Here is a 21334-nt window from a genome sequence, read left to right as displayed (position 1 = left end):
GGTACAGTTCAGACCATTATAACCTGTATGACTAACTCAGTACAGTTCAGACCATTATAACCTGTATGACTAACTCAGTACAGTTCAGACCATTATAACCTGTATGACTAACTCAGTACAGTTCAGACCATTATAACCTGTATGACTAACTCAGTACAGTTCTAACTCTTCTTCTTCTCTTTTATTCCCCTTCGTCCCCTTTACCTCAGGTGCGAAGTGGAGAACCGTTACCAAGGCAACCCTCTGAAAGGAACGTGTTACTGTAAGTGGAACTACAATCTGCCTTCAGAGTAGAACATCGCACTGAGACCGAGGCCTTCAGAGTAGAACATCGCACTGAGACAGAGTCCTTCAGAGTAGAACATCGCACTGAGGCGGAGTCCTTCAGAGTAGAACATCACGCTGAGGCGGAGTCCTTCAGAGTAGAACATCGCACTGAGGCAGAGTCCTTCAGAGTAGAACATCACACTGAGGCAGAGTCCTTCAGAGTAGAACATCGCACTGAGGCTGAGTACTTCAGAGTAGAACATCGCACTGAGGCTGAGTCCTTCAGAGTAGAACATCGCACTGAGGCAGAGTCCTTCAGAGTAGAGCATCACACTGAGGCGGAGTCCTTCAGAGTAGAACATCTTTCTCTCTCCTCTTTCCCATCCTCTTTCTCCCTAGAGGGAGGAGGTAGAGGGAGGAGAGGAGGTAGATCAATTGAATAGCTGGTTTTGTGGGTTTGTGATTGTTTGTGAAATCAGGATCACTGTTCTTTAACTCGCAGTCATAGGGATCCTTCTCTCAGGGACAGGACAAGTTCAGTTTTCACCACAGAATTAAATATAGTTATATACCTATATACTGTTAGAAATTGCGTAATTCAAATCTGGTATTGGAATAAAAATCAAGAGATCTTCAATCCAAGCTTAATTTATTATATGCAAAATGTATGTATGATAAGTATGAAGGTTCGTATATACGGGTCCACTGAAATACCACGCAGGGCACTCTGAGAACTAAACCATTGTTTACAGGTTCTTTCTCAAATACTCTGACAGAGAGTTCCCACCTCTTCTGTTGGCCAATCAGAGTAAAGGACTGAGTGTGGTTTAGACTTTACTCAGCCAATCCGTTGGCGCACGGGTTAGTCCCAAACCCTCGGCGCGCCATTTGTTGCACACTGTTGCCAGGCATAAGTTTATCATAACAACCTGTGGAGTTAGCACTTTTTTTGCAGTACCCATGTCCTTGGAAGGTTCACAGATCACAAAGAAGCAGTGTTCGTATCTGTGAGAAATACAAGTCTTATCTATAAGAAATACAAGTTTTATCGCATCCTAGCCCCTAACGTTCCTCACATGAATCACAGCCTGTTATGTGAAACAATTTATATCAGTATAGTTCAAACCTATGCTCCTCATTAATGCATTCCTTCTAAGCTATTCATCACTTCAATCCAATTATTAGAAAATAGAACCCAACAATACTATACATTATGTGGGTTGTGTCCCAAATAGTAACCCTGTTCCGTATTTTGTGCACTACTTTAGACCAGGTACCATAGTGCACTACTTTAGACCAGGTACCATAGTGCACTACTTTAGACCAGGTACCATAGTGCACTACTTTAGACCAGGTACCATTGTGCACTACTTTAGACCAGGTACCATAGTGCACTACTTTAGACCAGGTACCATAGTGCACTACTTTAGACCAAAGCCTTATGGGCCCTGGGGTGCCATTTGGGATGCAGATTTGTGTCACTATGGTGTTAATGAGACTCTTAACCAAGTCCATGAGACTCTTAACCAAGTCCATGAGACTCTTAACCAAGTCCATGAGACTCTTAACCAAGTCCATGAGACTCTTAACCAAGTCCATGAGACTCTTAACCAAGTCCATGAGACTCTTAACCAAGTCCATGAGACTCTTAACCAAGTCCATGAGACTCTTAACCAAGTCCATGAGACTCTTAACCAAGTGAGCAGCAAACATATTATGTTGTTATAACTGAACTACGCCACATTTCAACCTCCTATTCATTATCTCCTGCACCAAACCAGTGTCTACATACAGCGCCTTTGGAAAGTATTCAGACCCCTTCACTTTTTCCACATTACGTTACATTACAGCCTTATTCTAAAATTGAGTAAATAGTTTTTTTTCCCTCATCAATCTACACACAATAACCCATAATGATGAAGCATAAACAGATTTTTAGAGTTTTTTGCCTGAAAATTAAACTCAGTACTTTTGTTGAAGCACCTTTGGCAGTGATTACAGCCTAGAGTCTTCTTGGGTATGATGCTACAAGCTTGGCACATATGTATTTGGGGAGTTTCTCCCATTCTTCTCTGCAGATCCTCTCAAGCTCTGTCAGGTTGGATGGGGAGCGTCGCTGCACAGCTATTTTCAGGTCTCTCCAGAGATGTTCGATCGGGTTCAAGTCCGGGCTCTGGCTGGGCCACTCAAGGACATTCAGAGACTTGTCCCGAAGCCACTCCTGCGTCGTCTTGGCTGTGTTCTTAGGGTCGTTGTCCTGTTGGAAGGTGAACCTTCACCCCAGTCTGAGGTCCTGAGCGCTCTGGAGCTGGTTTTCATCAAGGATCTCTCTGTACTTTGCTCCGTTCATGTTTGCCTCAATCCTGACTAGTCTCCCTGCCGCTGAAGAACATCCCCACAGCATGATGCTGCCACCACTGTGCTTCACCGTAGGGATGGTGCCAGGTTTCCTCCAGACGTGACGCTTGGCATTCAGGCCAAAGAGTTCAATCTGGTTTCATCAGACCAGAGAATCTTGTTTCTCATGGTCTGAGAGTCTTTAGGTGCCTTTTGACAAACTCCAAGTGGGCTGTCATGTGCATTTTTCTACCATAAAGCCACTCTATCATAAAGGCCTGATTGGTGGAGTGCTGCAGAGATGGTTGTCCTTCTGGAAGGTTCTCCCATCTCCACAAAGGAACTCTAGAGCTCTGTTAGTGACCATCGGGTTCTTGGTCACCTCCCCGACCAAGGCCCTTCTCCCCCGATTGCTCAGTTTGGCCGGGCGGCCAGCTCTAGGAAGAGTCTTGCTGGTTCTAAACTTCTTCCATTTAAGAATAATGGAGGCCACTGTGTTTTTGGGGACCTTCAATGCTGCAGAAATTTTTTTGGTACCCTTCCCCAGATCTGTGCCTTGACACAATCCTGTCTCGGAGCTGTACGGACAATTCCTTCGACCTCATGGCTTGGTTTTTGCTCTGACATGCACTGTCAACTGTGGGATCTTATATAGACAGGTGTGTGTTCCTTTCCAAATCATGTCCAATCAATTGAATTTACCACAGGTGAACTCCAATCAAGTTGTAGAAACATCTCAAGGATGATCAATGGAAACAGGATGCACCTGAGCTCAATTTTGAGTCACACAGCAAATTCTAAAAACAATTCTAAAAACCTGTTTTTGCTTTGTCATTATGGGGTATTGTGTGTAAATTGCTAAGGATTTGTATTTATTTAATCCATTTTAGAATAAGGCTGTAACGTAAAAAAAGGTGGAAAAGGTCTAGGGGTCTGAATACTTTCCGAAGGCACTGTATGTGAAAACAGCACATTTCTATGATCTGTGGTTAAAAAGATGTGAAGAAATGTCCTAAAAAATGCTTAGGATTAAAAGTATGAAACATTTTGATTTTCAAAACCTGCAACGAGTTTCTAGCCAGAGGGATTTTTATAGCTCCTCAAGTCACCGCGAATCTCAGTGTTAAACGTTTATATTGTTTTTCTACAAAACTACAAATTAGTGCCTTAGACCATTTCAGCCACACCCGTTGCTGACAGGTGTATAACATTGAGCACACAGCCATGCAATCTCTATAGACAAACAATAGCTGTAGAATGTCCGTACTGAAGAGCTCAGTGACTTTCAACGCGGCACCGTCATAGGATGCCACCTTTCCAACAAGTCATTTTGTCAAATTTCTGCCCTGCTAGAGCTGCCCCGGTCAAATTTAAGTGCTGTTGTGAAGTGGAAACGTCTAGGAGCAACAACGGCTCAGCTGCGAAGTGGTAGGCCACACAAGCTCACAGAACGGGACCACCGAGTACTGAAGCGCGTAACGCTTAAAAATCGTCTGTCCTCGGTTGCAACACTCACTACCGAGTTCCAAAACTGCCTCTGGAAGCAACGTCAGCACAATAACTGTTCATCGGGAGCTTCATGAAATGGGTTTCCATGGCCTAGCAGCCGCACACAAGCCTAAGATCACCATGTGCAATGCCAAGCGTCGGCTGGAGTGGTGTAAAGCTCGCCACCATTGGACTCTGGAGCAGTGGAAACGTGTTCTCTGGAGTGATGAATGACATTCTAGACGATTCTGTGCTTCCAACTTTGTGGCAACAGTTTGGGGAAGGCCCTTTCCTGTTTCAGCATGACAATGCCCCCATGCACAAAGTGAGGTCCATACAGAAATGGTTTGTCAAGATCGGTGTGGAAGAACTTGACTGGCCTGCACAGAGCCCTGACCTCAACCCCATCGAACACCTTTGGGATGAATTGGAACACAGACTGCGAGCCAGGACTAATCGCCCAACATCAGTGCCCTACCTCACTAATTCTCTTGTGGCTGAATGGAAGCAAGTCCCCCGCAGCAATGTTCCAACATCTAGTGGAAAGCCTTCCCAGAAGAGTGGAGGCTGTTATAGCAGCAAAGGGGGGACCAACTCCATATTAATGGCCATGATTTTGGAATGAGATGTTGGACGAGCAGGTGTCCACATACTTCTGGTCATGCAGTGTATGTCGTCATTGGTTTGGTTTGTAGATGATGAATAGTGGGGGAGTTTCCCTTTAACAGCAATCATCCACAGCCTTCAGTAAGTTGATGTTGAAACGGACGTCCTGTAGCGCGTTGGGCCAGTAACGATTAGTGCTTTGGGCCAGTAACCCAAAGGTCACTGGTTCCAATCCCCGGGCCAACAATATTTTGATGTGTCCTTGAGCAAGGCACTTAACCCTAATTAATTAATTAACCGAGGCGTGAACCAACTACAGTGAGGGAAAAAAGTATTTGATCCCCTGCCGATTTTGTACATTTGCCCACTGACAAAGACATGATCAGTCTATAATTTTAATGGTAGGTTTATTTGAACAGTGAGAGACAGAATAACAACAACAATATCCAGAAAAACGCATGCCAATAATGTTATAAATTGATTTGCATTTTAATGAGGGAAATAAGTATCTGACCCCTCTGCAAAACCCTTGTTGGCAATCACAGAGGTCAGACGTTTCTTGTAGTTGGCCACCAGGTTTGCACACATCTCAGGAGGGATTTTGTCCCACTCCTCTTTGCAGATCTTCTCCAAATCATTAAGGTTTTGAGGCTGACGTTTGGCAACTCAAACCTTCAGCTCCCTCCACATATTTTCTATGGGATTAAGGTCTGGAGACTGGCTAGGCCACTCCAGGACCTTAATGTGCTTCTTCTTGAGCCACTCCTTTGTTGCCTTGGCCGTGTGTTTTGGGTCATTGTCATGCTGGAATACCCATCCACGACCCACTTTCAATGCTCTGGCTGAGGGAAGGAGGTTCTCACGCAAGATTTGACGGTACATGGCCCCGTCCATCGTCCCTTTGATGCGGTGAAGTTGTCCTGTCCCCTTAGCAGAAAAACACCCCCAAAGCATAATGTTTCCACCTCCATTTTTGATCTTGGGGATGGTGTTCTTGGGGTGATAGGCAGCATTCCACCTCCTCCTAACACGGCAAGTTGAGTTGATGCCAAAGAGCTCCATTTTGGTCTCATCTGACCACAATACTTTCCCCCAGTTCTCCTCTGAATCATTCATATGTTCATTGGCAAACTTCAGACGGGCATGTATATGTGCTTTCTTGAGCAGGGGGACCTTGCGGGCGCTGCAGGATTTCAGTCCTTCACGGCGTAGTGTGTTACCAATTGTTTTCTTGGTGACTATGGTCCCAGCTGCCTTGAGATCATTGACAAGATCCTCCCCTGTAGTTCTGGGCTGATTCCTCAATCTGATTGATTGATTGCTTCTGTGGACAGGTCTTTTATACAGGTAACAAGCTGAGATTAGGAGCACTCCCTTTAAGAGTGTGCTCCTAATCTCAGCTCGTTACCTGTATAAAAGACACCTGGGAGCCAGAAATCTTTCTGATTGAGAGGGGGTCAAATATTTATTTCCCTCATTTAAAATGCAAATCAATTCATAACATTTTTTACATGCGTTTTTCAGGATTTTGTTGTTGTTATTCTGTCTCTCACTGTTCAAATAAACCTACCATTAAAATTATAGACTGATCATTTCTTTGTCAGTGGACAAACGTACAAAATCAGCAGGGGATCAAATACTTTTTTCCCTCACTGTATCTATGAAGAGGAGTGAACCAACTATCTATGAAGAGGCGTGAACCAACTATCTATGAAGAGGCGTGAACCAACTATCTATGAAGAGGCGTGAACCAACTATCTATGAAGAGGCGTGAACCAACTATCTATGAAGAGGCGTGAACCAACTATCTATGAAGAGGCGTGAACCAACTATCTATGAAGAGGCGTGAACCAACTATCTATGAAGAGGCGTGAACCAACTATCTATGAAGAGGCGTGAACCAACTATGTAAAAAGCACTCAAGAAATTTGAAAATCACTGTTTTTAAAAGGTTCTAACTTTTGATGATGTCATTGGGTAGAACTTTAATGAATAATGAGGTTGAAAAGTGGTGGAGTTGCCCTTTAATGCGGACTATTTATTTAGCTGTAATATTGATGGTCAATATGATAACCATAGTCACTATAGTCATATTGATGGTCAATATGATAACCATAGACACTATAGTCATATTGATGGTCAATATGATAACCATAGTCACTATAGTCATATTGATGGTCAATATGATAACCATAGTCACTATAGTCATATTGATAAAGGTCAATATGATAACCATAGTCACTATAGTCATATTGATGAAGATCAATGGCATAACCATAGTCACTATAGTCATATTGATGGTCAATATGATAACCATAGTCACTATAGTCATATTGATGGTCAATATGATAACCATAGACACTATAGTCATACTGTCACATGTCTGTTCTAATGAGTGTATCTCCCCACCAGACACCCTGTTGATAGACTACCAGTTCACCTTCAGTCTGTCTCAGGAGGACGACCGCTACTACACCGCCATCAACTTTGTAGCCACGCCCGAGGAGGTAGGACCACACCCATACTGCCAGGGTAGAAGGTCAGGGGTCAGGCCATGCCCGAGGAAGTTGGGTTCAGGGTTAAGGTCAGATCATCATGGAAAAAGTCTAATATGAGCAGTGAACAGAATTTATCCCCCTCCCCTCCCCTCCTCCTCCCCTCCCTCCCCTCCTCTCCTCTCCTCTCCTCTCCTCCCCCTCCCCTCCCCTCCTCTCCCCCTCCCCTCCCCTCCTCTCCTCTCCTCCCCCCTCCCCTCTCCTCTCCTCTCTCCTCTCCTCTCCTCTCTCCTCTCCCTCCTCTCCTCTCCTCTCCTCTCCTCTCCTCTCTCCTCTCTCTCCTCTCTCCTCTCCTCTCCTCTCCTCTCCTCTCCTCTCCTCTCCTCTCCTCTCCTCTCCTCTCCCTCTCCCTCTCCCTCCCTCTCCCTCTCCCTCTCCCTCTCCCTCTCCCTCTCCCTCTCCCTCTCCCTCTCCCTCTCCCTCTCCCTCTCCCTCTCCCTCTCCCTCTCCCTCTCCCTCTCCCTCTCCCTCTCCCTCTCCCTCTCCCTCTCCCTCTCCCTCTCCCTCTCCTCTCCTCTCCTCCACAGCAGAATCGTGATCTGGTTGTTTTCATTAACGCCTCCAAGAACTTCAACCTCAACATCACCTGGGCCGCCAGTTTCACAGGTAACGCACCTTAACACACCTCCACAGTTAACACACCTTAACACACCTCCACAGTTAACGCACCTTAACACACCTCCACAGGTAACGCACCTCCACAGGTAACGCACCTCCACAGGTAACGCACCTCCACAGGTAACGCACCTTAACACACCTCCACAGGTAACGCACCTCCACAGGTAACGCACCTCCACAGGTAACACACCTTAACACACCTCCACAGGTAACACACCTTAACACACCTCCACAGGTAACGCACCTCCACAGGTAACGCACCTCCACAGGTAACACACCTTAACACACCTCCACAGGTAACACACCTTAACACACCTCCACAGGTAACACACCTTAACACACCTCCACAGGTAACGCACCTCCACAGGTAACACACCATTATATACCTCCACAGGTAACACACCATTATATACCTTCACAGGTAACACACCATTATATACCTTCACAGGTAACACACCATTATATACCTTCACAGGTAACACACCATTATATACCTTCACAGGTAACACACCATTATATACCTTCACAGGTAACACACTTTCACGGGTAACAGAACTGATTCTTACTCTGAACGATGCTATATTTAGAGCCACATTCCTGTAAAGCTTAGAGAGGATCTCATGTTAAATACTGTTGAAGTAATATGGCTACAGGTTCATCTGCCTCACCTAAAGCCCATTCTGGTGGGAAGCTGCTATAGACCACCAAGTGCTAACAGTCAGTATCTGGATAACATGTGTGAAATGCTTGATAATGTATGTGATATCAACAGAGAGGTATATTTTCTGGGTGACCTAAATATTGCGTGTCTTTCATCAAGCTGCTCCCTTAAGAAAAAGCTTCAAACTTTATCCAGTGCCTGCAACCTGGTTCAGGTTATCAGTCAACCTACCAAGGTGGTTACAAACAGCACAGGAATGGAATCATCAACATGTATTGATCACATCTTTACTAATGCTGCATAGATTTGTTTGAAAGCAGGATCCAGATCCATAGGATGCAGTGATCACAGTATATCGTAGCCATATCTAGGAAAACCAAAGTTCCAAAGGCTGGGCCTAATATAGTGTATAAGAGGTCATACAATACGTTTTGTAGTGATTCCTATGTTGTTGATGTAAAGAATATTTGTTGGTCCATGGTGTGTAATGAGGAGCAAACAGACGCTGCACGTGACACATTTATGAAATTGCTTATTCCAGTTACTAATAAACATGCACCCATTAAGAAAATGACTGTAAAAACTGTTAAATCGCCGTGGAATGATGAGGAATTGAGAGGGATGAGGCAAAAGGAATGGCAAATAAGTCTGGCTGCACAACCGATTGGCAAACGTACTGCAAATTGAGAAATCATGTGACTAAACTGAATAAAAAGAAGAAGAAACTACACTATGAAACAAAGATAAATGACATAAAGAATGATAGTAAACAGCTTTGAAGCATCTTAAATGACATTTTGGGCAAAAAGGTGAATTCCGCTCCGTTATTCATTGAATCAGATGGCTCATTCATCATAAAACCGACTGATATTGCCAACTACTTTAATGATTTTTTCATTGAGAAGATTAGCATACTTAGGCATGATATGCCAGCAACAAATACCGAACCTACACATCCAAGTATAACTGACAAAATTCTGAAAGACCGGCATTGTCATTTGGAATTCCGTAAAGTCAGTTTGGAAGAGGTGAAAACATTATTGCTGTCTATCAACAATGACAAGCCACCGGGGTCTGACAACAAATTACTGAGGATAATAGTGGACGATATTGCCACTCCTATTTGCCATATCTTCAATTTAAGCCTACTAGAAAGTGTGTGCCCCCAGGCCTGGAGGGAAGCAAAAGTCATTCGGCTACCTAAGAATAGTAAAGCCCCCTTTACTGGCTCAAATAGCCGACCAATCAGCCTGTTACCAACCCTTAGTAAACTATTGGAAAAAATGGTGTTTTACCAGATAAAATGCTATTTTAATAAAAAACAAATTATCAACAGACTTTCAGCACGCTTATAGGGAAGGGCATTCAACATGCACGGCACATACAAAAATGACTGATGATTGGCTGAGAGAAATTGATGATAAAAAGATTGTGGCGGCTGTTTTGTTAGACTTCAGTGCGGCTTTTGACATTATCGATCATAGTCTGCTGCTGGAAAAACGTGTGTTATGGCTTTACACCCCCTGCTATAATGTGGATAAAGAGTTACCTGTCTAACAGAACACAGAGGGTGTTCTTTAATGGAAGCCTCTCCAACATAATCCAGGTAGAATCAGGAATTCCCCAGGGCAGCTGTTTTTCAATCTTTACTAACGACATGCCACTGGCTCTGAGTAAAGCCAGTGTGTCTATGTATGTGGATGACTCAACACTATACACGTCAGCTACTACAGCGACTGAAATGACTGCAACACTTAACAAAGAGCTGCAGTTAGTTTCAGAATGGGTGGCAAGGAATAAGTTAGTCCTAAATATTTCAAAAACATAAAGCATTGTATTTGGGACAAATCATTCACTAAAACCCTAAACCTCAACTACATCTCGGAATGAATAATGTGGAAATTGAGCAAGTTGAGGAGACTAAACTGCTTGGAGTAACCCTGGATTGTAAACTGTCATGGTCAAAACATATTGATACAACAGTAGCTAAGATGGGGAGAAGTCTGTCCATAATAAAGCGCTGATCTACCTTCTTAACAGCACTATCAACAAGGCAGGTCCTACAGGCCCTAGTTTTGTCACACCTGGACTACTGTTCAGTCGTGTGGTCAGGTGCCACAAAGAGGGACTTGGGAAAATTACAGTTGGCTCAGAACAGGGTAGCACGGCTGGCCCTTAAACGTACACGGAGAGCTAACATGAATGACATGCATGTCAATCTCTCCTGGCTCAATGTAGAGGAGAGATTGACATCATCACTACTTGTCTTTGTGAGAGGTGTTGACATGCTGAATGAACTGAGCTGTCTGTTTAAATTACTAGCACACAGCTCGGACACCCATGCATACCTCACAAGACATACCACCAGAGGTCTCTTCACAGTCCCCAAGTCCAGAACAGACTATGGGAGGCGAACAGTACTACATAGAGCCATGACTACATGGAACTCTATTCCACATCAGGTAACTGATGCAAGCAGTAAAATCAGATTTAAAAAACAGATACAAATACACTTTATTGAACAGCGGGGACTGTGAAGACACACACAGACACAACATGATAACACATGCACTCTACACACATGGATTTTGTGTTGTAGATATGTGATAGTAGAGTAGTGGCCTGAGGGCACACACCTAATATGTTGTGAAATGTAATGTGATATTTTTAATTGTATATAACTGCCTTAATGTTGCTGGACCCCAGGAAGAGTAGCTGCTGCCTTGGCAGGAACTAATGGGGATCCATAATAAACCCCAGGAAGAGTAGCTGCTGCCTTGGCAGGAACTAATGGGGATCCATAATAAACCCCCAGGAAGAGTAGCTGCTGCCTTGGCAGGAACTAATGGGGATCCATAATAAACCCCAGGAAGAGTAGCTGCTGCCTTGGCAGGAACTAATGGGGATCCATAATAAACCCCAGGAAGAGTAGCTGCTGCCTTGGCAGGAACTAATGGGGATCCATAATAAACCCCAGGAAGAGTAGCTGCTGCCTTGGCAGGAACTAATGGGGATCCTTATTAAACGCAATACAAAATATCTTAACATACCTTCAAACATCTTCACAGGTAACACACCTTAACAGGTAACACATCTATATCGTCCTTCACAGGTAACACCTTAACATGCTTTCACAGGTAACACACCTTGACAGCTAACACACCTCCTTGGACAGTAGTGGTGCATATTGTTCTTGGTGTTATGTGCGTAAAAGGCTTAACACACTTTTTAATAGTTTCTTTGATAAATCCTTTTGATTTATTTCGCTCCGTAAAAAGCACTCTGTCCACATACTGCAACGTTTTCAATCTCATTCCAGACTTCTATTAGTGAGTGAATAAGATGGGTTTCTCTTAACCTTGGTGTGATGTGTTGATGATATGTCCACTGGAAAACCGTCTTCTTTCTCTGTCTTCCTCCTCCCCAAAGCAGGTACTCAGACAGGAGAGGAGCTCCCCATCAGATACAGCAGCAACATTAAGGAGTTCAAAGACAGTTTCTCCAACGAGAACTTTGACTTCCGCAACAACCCAAACGTCACCTTCTTCGTCTATGTCAGCAACTTCACCTGGCCCATCAAGATACAAGTAGGTTACATGAGACACACAGACACAGACACATCCTCCATGGCAGCAGGGCTGTATAGTGCTGTTGTGTGTGCCTGGGGGTAGGTGTGCCTGGGGGTAGGTGTTCCTGGGGGTAGGTGTGCCTGGGTAGTTGGTGGTGAATGGGCACTCTGTGTCTCTCTCTGCTTGTTTATCCCGACCTATTGCTCTACTCTCTCTGCTGTCTGCCTGCCTGTCTGTCTGTCTGCCTGCCTGCCTGCCTGCCTGCCTGCCTGCCTGTCTGCCTGTCTGCCTGCCTGCCTGTCTGCCTGCCTGTCTGTCTGTCTGCCTGCCTGCCTGCCTGCCTGTCTGCCTGCCTGCCTGCCTGCCTGCCTGCCTGCCTGCCTGCCTGTCTGCCTGTCTGCCTGTCTGCCTGCCTGCATGCCTGCATGCCTGCCTGCCTGCCTGCCTGCCTGCCTGCCTGCCTGCCTGCCTGTCTGCCTGCCTGTCTGCCTGCCTGCCTGCCTGCCTGTCTGCCTGCCTGCCTGCCTGCCTGCCTGCCTGCCTGCCTGCCTGTCTGCCTGCCTGCCTGCCTGCCTGTCTGTCTGCCTGCCTGCCTGTCTGCCTGCCTGCCTGCCTGCCTGCCTGCCTGCCTGCCTGCCCGCCTGCCCGCCTGCCCGCCCGCCCGCCCCTGACTGCTCCTTCATTATTCAACAGCAGTCGACAAAGTTGTTGTGGCTCTGAGGCCTATAATTAATATGAATACTACCCTGGCGTTACTCCAGCGCCACGCTCTGCCAGTCCTCCAACCTGCCATGGTATATAATAATATAATAATAATATGCCATTTAGCAGACGCTTTTATCCAAAGCGACTTACAGTCATGCGTGCATACATTTTTTTTTTTTGTGTATGGGTGGTCCCGGGGATCGAACCCACTACCTTGGCGTTACAAGCGCTGTGCTCTACCAGCTGAGCTACAGAATCTTTTCTTGATTTATAGACTAATCAACGCTGATCAGGCTCGGTCTTGGCCGATATGCCGAGACAAAGACAATTGGCGCCCTCCTATCCCCGCAAAGTAGAACGCCCTCCTATCCCCGCAAAGTAGAATAGCATCCTAGGCTAAATAGTGTCGGCCCACAATGCACTTTTATGAATGCCAATGTGGTCACCTACCACTTGTAAAACAGAAAATGTACCATTAATTACAGTAATTTACTGTTCTCATTCTCGGAGTGGAAATGTTTTGCAGAGTTCACAACCTGCTACACTTGTGAGAAGTCCTTTTTCTTTCTTACATCATTCAGATGATAATAGTTCCACAGTATTTGAAACATCTTTCCTACGCTCTCCAGCGTCGCTGATAAACAGACTATGGACGTGTTGCATGTATTTGTTTCTATTTTAATGATTGTCAGTTTCATCTTCATACTATCGCACAGCTGTCCCCTTCATACTGTCCTTTAAAGCTGTCCCCTTCATACTGTCCTGGTCAAGTCAGCTGTCCCCTTCATACTGTCCTGGTCAAGTCAGCTGTCCCCTTCATACTGTCCTGGTCAAGTCAGCTGTCCCCTTCATACTGTCCTGGTCAAGTCAGCTGTCCCCTTCATACTGTCCTGGTCAAGTCAGCTGTCCCCTTCATACTGTCCTGGTCAAGTCAGCTGTCCCCTTCATACTGTCCTGGTCAAGTCAGCTGTCCCCTTCATACTGTCCTGGTCAAGTCAGCTGTCCCCTTCATACTGTCCTGGTCAAGTCAGCTGTCCCCTTCATACTGTCCTGGTCAAGTCAGCTGTCCCCTTCATACTGTCCTGGTCAAGTCAGCTGTCCCCTTCATACTGTCCTGGTCAAGTCAGCTGTCCCCTTCATACTGTCCTGGTCAAGTCAGCTGTCCCCTTCATACTGTCCTGGTCAAGTCAGCTGTCCCCTTCATACTGTCCTGGTCAAGTCAGCTGTCCCCTTCATACTGTCCTGGTCAAGTCAGCTGTCCCCTTCATACTGTCCTGGTCAAGTCAGCTGTCCCCTTCATACTGTCCTGGTCAAGTCAGCTGTCCCCTTCATACTGTCCTGGTCAAGTCAGCTGTCCCCTTCATACTGTCCTGGTCAAGTCAGCTGTCCCCTTCATACTGTCCTGGTCAAGTCAGCTGTCCCCTTCATACTGTCCTGGTCAAGTCAGCTGTCCCCTTCATACTGTCCTGGTCAAGTCAGCTGTCCCCTTCATACTGTCCTGGTCAAGTCAGCTGTCCCCTTCATACTGTCCTGGTCAAGTCAGCTGTCCCCTTCATACTGTCCTGGTCAAGTCAGCTGTCCCCTTCATACTGTCCTGGTCAAGTCAGCTGTCCCCTTCATACTGTCCTGGTCAAGTCAGCTGTCCCCTTCATACTGTCCTGGTCAAGTCAGCTGTCCCCTTCATACTGTCCTAGTCAAGTCAGCTGTCCCCTTCATACTGTCCTGGTCAAGTCATTATCTTACATCCTACTTTCGGGAGGTTTTTAATACGTTTTAAAGAGAGGAGAAATATTTGCTCTTGTGTCTGACATACGCTGGTGGCTTTGATTGACAGGTCCTTTTTACGGGGGTGTGCGTGTGAGTTCGCTGATTCTCTCTATAGGCGTACTGTATATGTCCATTCAGAAAGTTTCTGGATAAGAATCAAACTCTCCTGTCATGACTTAATCTGTGTGCGTGCACGTGTGAGACTGGGAATGTGCGCCTGCAAGCGTGTGTGTGTGTGTGTGTGTGTGTGTGTGTGTGTGTGTGTGTGTAAGCACTCTCCCTCATTCTCTGCTGTGTGTTTCACAGCCTGCTGCGGTCTGTCTGTCTGCTCTGCCCCCCGAGACAACTTTCTGTTCTCTTCCTCTTCTGGAAGTGGTTTGGCTGCCCCCCCCCCTCGTTCCCCTTCCTCTACCCTGACTGCTTTCGACTGGGCTGCTCCTCGTCCTGCCCAGTGTAGTCCCAGTGTTGGGCTGAGCTTCCAGCCCGCTGCAACCAGAGGAGAGACCTACAGGCTAGAATAACCCAGAGGCCAGAGGAGAGTCCTACAGGCTAGAATAGCCCAGAGGCCAGAGGAGAGACCTACAGGCTAGGCTAGCCCCGAGGCCAGAGGAGAGACCTACAGGCTAGGCTAGCCCCGAGGCCAGAGGAGAGACCTACAGGCTAGGCTAGCCCCGAGGCCAGAGGAGAGACCTACAGGCTAGGCTAGCCCCGAGGCCAGAGGAGAGACCTACAGGCTAGGCTAGCCCCGAGGCCAGAGGAGAGACCTACAGGCTAGGCTAGCCCCGAGGCCAGAGGAGAGACCTACAGGCTAGAATAGCCCAGAGGCCAGAGGAGAGACCTACAGGCTAGGCTAGCCCCGAGGCCAGAGGAGAGACCTACAGGCTAGGCTAGCCCCGAGGCCAGAGGAGAGACCTACAGGCTAGGCTAGCCCCGAGGCCAGAGGAAAGACCTACAGGCTAGGCTAGCCCCGAGGCCAGAGGAGAGACCTACAGGCTAGAATAGCCCAGAGGCCAGAGGAGAGACCTACAGGCTAGAATAGCCCAGAGGAGAGACCTACAGGCTAGAATAGCCCAGAGGCCAGAGGAGAGACCTACAGGCTAGAATAGCCCAGAGGCCAGAGGAGAGTCCTACAGGCTAGAATAGCCCAGAGGCCAGAGGAGAGTCCTACAGGCTAGAATAGCGTGTTTTTTTGCGTGTAGTGGTGGTGGGTAGTGGCAGTGAGCTGGGTGTCTGGTGTGTGTCTGCAGAGCAGAGCAGTACTTGTGTTAAAAAGTCCTTCATAAACAGCACCATTTAAAGTTATATGGGCATAATGGAAAAGAGAGAGAGAGAGAGAGAGAGAGAGAGAGAGAGAGAGAGAGAGAGAGAGAGAGAGAGAGAGAGAGAGAGAGAGAGAGAGAGAGAGAGAGAGAGAGAGAGAGAGAGAGAGAGAGAGAGAGAGAGAGAGAGAGAGAGAGAGAGAGAGAGAGAGAGAGAGAGAGAGAGAGAGAGAGAGAGAGAGAGAGAGAGAGAGAGAGAGAGAGAGAGAGAGAGAGAGAGAGAGAGAGAGAGAGAGAGAGAGAGAGAGAGAGAGAGAGAGAGAGAGAGAGAGAGAGAGAGAGAGAGAGAGAGAGAGAGAGAGAGAGAGAGAGAGAGAGAGAGAGAGAGAGAGAGAGAGAGAGAGAGAGAGAGAGAGAGAACCTGTTGCCACAAGAAAAGGCCAGCCAGTGAAGAACAAACACCATTGTAAATGCAACCCATATTTATGTTCACTTTTGTCCATTAACTATTTCACATCGTTACAACACTGTTTATAGACATATGACATTTGATTTGTCTCTATTCCTTTGGAAGTTTTGTGTAATGTTTACTGTTAATTTATTGTTTATTTCACTTTTGTTTATTATCTATTTCACTTGCTTTGGCAATCCATCGTATCCGCCTATGTAACACTTCCGTATCTGCGGTGAAAGGTGACAGAGCTAGAGAGGTGTTTCAGACCATGAGACATCCCGAAAATCGGTCTTCTCACAAAATCGTCTGTAGCGTCCAAACCATTATGACCCCTCTATGGAAAGATGATGCTCTCACGAACAGGATGGTGGTCTCCGTTTTGCTCTACGAACCCCACAGGCGTCTTGGGACTCATCTGAAGTCTGTACAGCCGATCTGCCAACTTCTGTCTGTAGTGTAAGATCAGTGTGGGCGTCGCACGCCTCTGTGTAAAAGTGAGACTCTCACGAACACGTACACTACCGTTCAAAAGTTTGGGGTCACTTAGAAATGTCCTTGTTTTCGAAAGAAAAGCAATTTTTTTGTGCTTTCAAATAACATAAAATTGATTAGAAATACAGTGTAGATATTGTTAATGTTGTAAATGGCTATTGTAGCTGGGAACGGCTGATTTGTAATGGAATATCTACGTAGGCGTACAGAGGCCCATTATCAGCAACCATCAGTCCTGTGTTTTAATGGCACGTTGTGTTTGCTAATCCAAGTTTATCATTTTAAAAGGCTAATTGATCATTAGAAAACCCTTTTGCAATTATGTTAGCACAGCTGAAAACTGTTGTGCTGATTTAAAGAAGCAATAAAACTGGCCTTCTTGAGACTAGTTGAGTTTCTGGAGCATCAGCAATTGTGGGTAAGATTAGGTAAGGTCAACTGGCAGCTTAATTAAATAGTACCCGCAAAACACCAGTCTCAACGTCAACAGTGACGAGGCGACTCTGGGATGCTGACCTTCTAGGCAGAGTTGCAAAGAAAAAGCCATGGTGCTTTGCGGGTATTATTTAATGAAGCTGGGGGACATTCAGACGAGTCTTGTGAGGCCTGTGGACGTCGTAGAGCAAAACAACCGACATGTACACTACCGTTCAAAAGTTTGGGGTCACTTAGAAATGTCCTTGTTTTCGAAAGAAAATAAAAAAATTGGCCCATTAAAATAACATCAAATTGATCAGAAATACAGTGTAGACATTGTTAACAAACAGATCACCGTCCATTTCGAATTCCACCGTACCTTCTCTGCTATGCAATCCGGTTTCCGAGCTGGTCATGGGTGCACCTCAGCCACGCTAAAGGTCCTAAACGATATTATAACCGCGATCGATAATAGACAGTACTGTGCAGCCCTCTTCATCGACCTGGCCAAGGCTTTCGACTCTGTCAATCACCACATTCTTATTGGCAGACTAAATAGCCTTGGTTTCTCAAATGACTGCCTCGCCTGGTTCACCAACTACTTCTCAGATAGAGTTCAGTGTGTCAAATCGGAGGGCCTGTTGTCTGGACCTCTGGCAGTCTCTATGGGGGTGCCACAGGGTTCAATTCTCGGGCCGACACTATTCTCTGTGTATATCAATGATGTCGCTCTTGCTGCTGGTAACTCTCAGATCCACCTCTACGCAGACGACACCATTTTGTATACATCTGGCCCTTCATTGGACACTGTTAACAAACCTCCAAATGAGCTTCAATGCCATACAACACTCCTTCCGTAGCCTCCAACTGCTCTTAAACACTAGTAAAACTAAATGCATGCTCTTCAATCGAACGCTGCTTGCACCCACCTGCCCGACTAGAATCACTACTCTCGGCAGGTCTGACCTAGAGTATGTGGACAACTACAAATATCTAGGTGTCTGGTTAGACTGTAAACTCTCCTTCCAGACTCACATTAAGAATCTCCAATCCAATGTGAAATCTAGAATCGGCTTCCTATTTCGCAACAAAGCCTCCTTCACTCATGCTGCCAAACATGCCCTCGTAAAACTGACTATCCTACCGATCCTTGACTTCGGCGATGTCATTTACAAAATAGCCTCCAACACTCTACTCAGCAAATTGGATGTAGTCTATCACAGTGCCATCCGTTTTGTCTCCAAAGCCCCATATACTACCCACCACTGTGACCTGTACGCTCTTGTTGGCTGGTCCTCACTACATATTCTTCGCCAAACCCACTGGCTCCAGGTCATCTATAAATCACTGCTAGGCAAATCCCCGCCTTATCTTAGCTAATTGGTCACCATAGCAGCACCCACCCGTAGTCTGCGCTCCAGCAGGTATATCTCACTGGTCATTCCCAAAGCCAACACCTCCTTTGGCCGCAATTCCTTCCAGTTCTCTGCTGCCAATGACTGGAACAAATTGCAAAAATCTCTGAAGCTGGAGACTTTTATCTCCCTCACTAACTTTAAGCATCAGTTGTCACCTTACCGATCACTGCACCTGTACACAGCCCATCTGAAATTAGCCCACCCAACTACCTCATCCCCATATTGTTATTTATTTTTGCTCTTTTGCACCCCAGTATCTCTATTTGCACATCATATTCTGCACATCTAGCATTCCAGTGTTAATACTAATTGTAATTATTTTGCACTATGGCCTATTTATTGCCTTACCTCCAAAACTTGCTACATTTGCACACACTGTATATATATTTTCTGTTGTATTTTTTTGACTTTATGTTTTGTTTTACCCCATATGTAACTCTGTTGTTGTTGTTTTTATCGCACTGCTTTGCTTTATCTTGGCCAGGTCGCAGTTGTAAATGAGAACTTGTTCTCAACTGGCTTACCTGGTTAAATAAAGGTGAAATAAAATAAATAAATAAATGTGTTTGAATGGGCTAATAGCATTAAGGCCAAAAATAATTTGTCATCAAATAATTTGTTGATCTCTCCCCATCTTAGCTACTGTTGCATCAACATGTTTTGACCATAACAGTTTACAATCCAGGGTTACTCCAAGCAGTTTAGTCTCCTCAACTTGCTCAATTTCCACATTATTCATTACAAGATTTAGCTGAAGCCAGTGGCATGTCGTTAGTAAAGATTGAAAAACAGCTGCCCTGGGGAATTCCTGATTCTACCTGGATTATGTTGGAGAGGCTTCCATTAAAGAACACCCTCTGTGTTCTGTTAGACAGGTAACTCTTTATCCACAATATAGCAGGGGGTGTAAAGCCATAACACATAGGTTTTTCCAGCAGCAGACTGATCGATAATGTCAAAAGCCGCACTGAAGTCTAACAAAACAGCCCCCACAATCTTTTTATCATCAATTTCTCTCAGCCAATCATCAGTCATTTGTGTAAGTGCTGTGCTTGTTGAATGTCCTTCTCTATAAGCATGCTGAAAGTCTGTTGTTCATTTATTTACTGGAAAATAGCATTGTATCTGGTCAAACACAATTTTTTCCAATAGTTTACTAAGGGGTTGGTAACATGCTGATTGGTCGGCAATTTGAGCCAGTAAAGGGGGCTTTACTAATCTTGGGTAGCGGAATGACTTTTGCTTCCCTCCAGGCCTGAGGGCACACACTTCTTTCTAAGCTTCGATTGAAGAGATGGCAAATAGGAGTTGCAATATCGTCCGCTATTTTCCTCCGTAATTTTCCATCCAAGTTGTCAGTGGTGGCTTGTCGTTGTTGATAGACAAACATTATTTTTTCACATCATCCACAGTCACTTTACGGAATTCAAAATTATGCTGAACAAAAATATAAACGAAACATTTCAAAGATTTGAGGTGGCTTTTGGTAGAGAAATGAACATTACATTTTTTGGCAACATCTCTGGTGGACATTCCCGCAGTCAGCATGCCAATTGCACACTCCCTCAAAACTTGAGACATCTTTGGCATTTTGTTGTGTGACAAAACTGCACATTTTAGAGTGGTGTTTTATTGTCCCCAGCACAAGGTGCACCTGTGTAATGATCATGTTTAATCAGCTTCTTGATATGCCACACCTGTCAGGTGGATGGATTATCTTGGCAAAGGAGAAATGCTCAATAACAGGGATGTAAAACAAATGTGTGCACACAATTTGAGAGAAATATGCTTTTTGTGTTTATGGGAAAATTTCGGGTGTCTTTTTATTTATAATAATAATAATAATATGCCATTTAGCAGACGCTTTCATCCAAAGCGACTTACAGTCATGCGTGCATACATTTAACGTATGGGTGGCTCCAGCGGGAATTGACCCGTGGCGTTGCAAGCACCATGTTCTAACTGAGCCACACAGCACCACAGCACCAGAGAAAATATATTTATACCACCTGGAAATATTGCTACATAAATAGCTTTGATCAATAGTTTGGTTTTCTTATTCTTTCACGTGTCATAAGTAGAATCCCCAGAAACAATGAATTACTCTATGGTTACTGTAGGGCCGTGTTTCATTATCCTGGTCCTGGGGGTTCAGAGTTTAGTTCTTGCCCTACACACCTCATGCAACTCATCAACTCATCATCAAACATTTGATTAGTGGAATCAGGTGTGTAGAGCTAGGGCAAAACCAAGCTTGTGAAACATGGGACCAATACTTTACATGTTGCCTTTCTATTTTTGTTCAGTGTACAATGCTTGTCTTTCATAAGTGGACGGGTCACTATTGTCTAGACATGTACACATGTTCATGAAATAAAATCGAAGTCAGTAATCACCCCCAGACACACCTGCTAATTTGATGGGTCATGTAATAATCCGGCCGAAGTGGAGTCTTTTGTTAAGACATGTAGCTAGCTAGCTAAACAATGAACCAGAATCCCAACATAGTGGAGTCTATTGTTAAGACATGTAGCTAGCTAGCTAAACAATGAACCAGAATCCCAACATAGTGGAGTCTATTGTTTAGTCATGTAGCTAGCTAGCTAAACAATGAACCGGCATAACCCCAACTCATAGAAACATTGCCATAGCTGTAGTATGAATCTGCAGGTAGCTAAAGCTAACAAACTAGGTTCAATGTTAACTAGCTAACATTAAGCT

General features: G+C 45.2%; 1 protein-coding gene across 3 annotated transcripts in view; it reads left to right on the top strand.

The window, feature by feature from the left end:
• LOC121556227 (attractin-like) overlaps positions 1 to 21334 on the top strand; it is a 198781-nt gene that overhangs the window by 140519 nt on the left and 36928 nt on the right. The window contains exons 21-24 of one of the 3 annotated variants that reach the window (XM_041870125.1): positions 210 to 262; positions 7111 to 7205; positions 7784 to 7859; positions 11962 to 12119. In XM_041870125.1, the coding sequence (XP_041726059.1) occupies positions 210 to 262; positions 7111 to 7205; positions 7784 to 7859; positions 11962 to 12119 (382 nt within the window). Of the gene's footprint in view, positions 1 to 209; positions 263 to 7110; positions 7206 to 7780; positions 7860 to 11961; positions 12120 to 21334 lie in introns of all 3 variants that reach the window. The other 2 variants (XM_041870126.1, XM_041870124.1) reach the window with 2 other exon arrangements.

Source organism: Coregonus clupeaformis, chromosome 25, assembly GCF_020615455.1.
Source record: "Coregonus clupeaformis isolate EN_2021a chromosome 25, ASM2061545v1, whole genome shotgun sequence".
NCBI lineage: Eukaryota > Metazoa > Chordata > Actinopteri > Salmoniformes > Salmonidae > Coregonus > Coregonus clupeaformis.
Note: the sequence above shows the minus strand (reverse complement) of the source record. Positions and strands in the feature narration are given on the sequence as shown.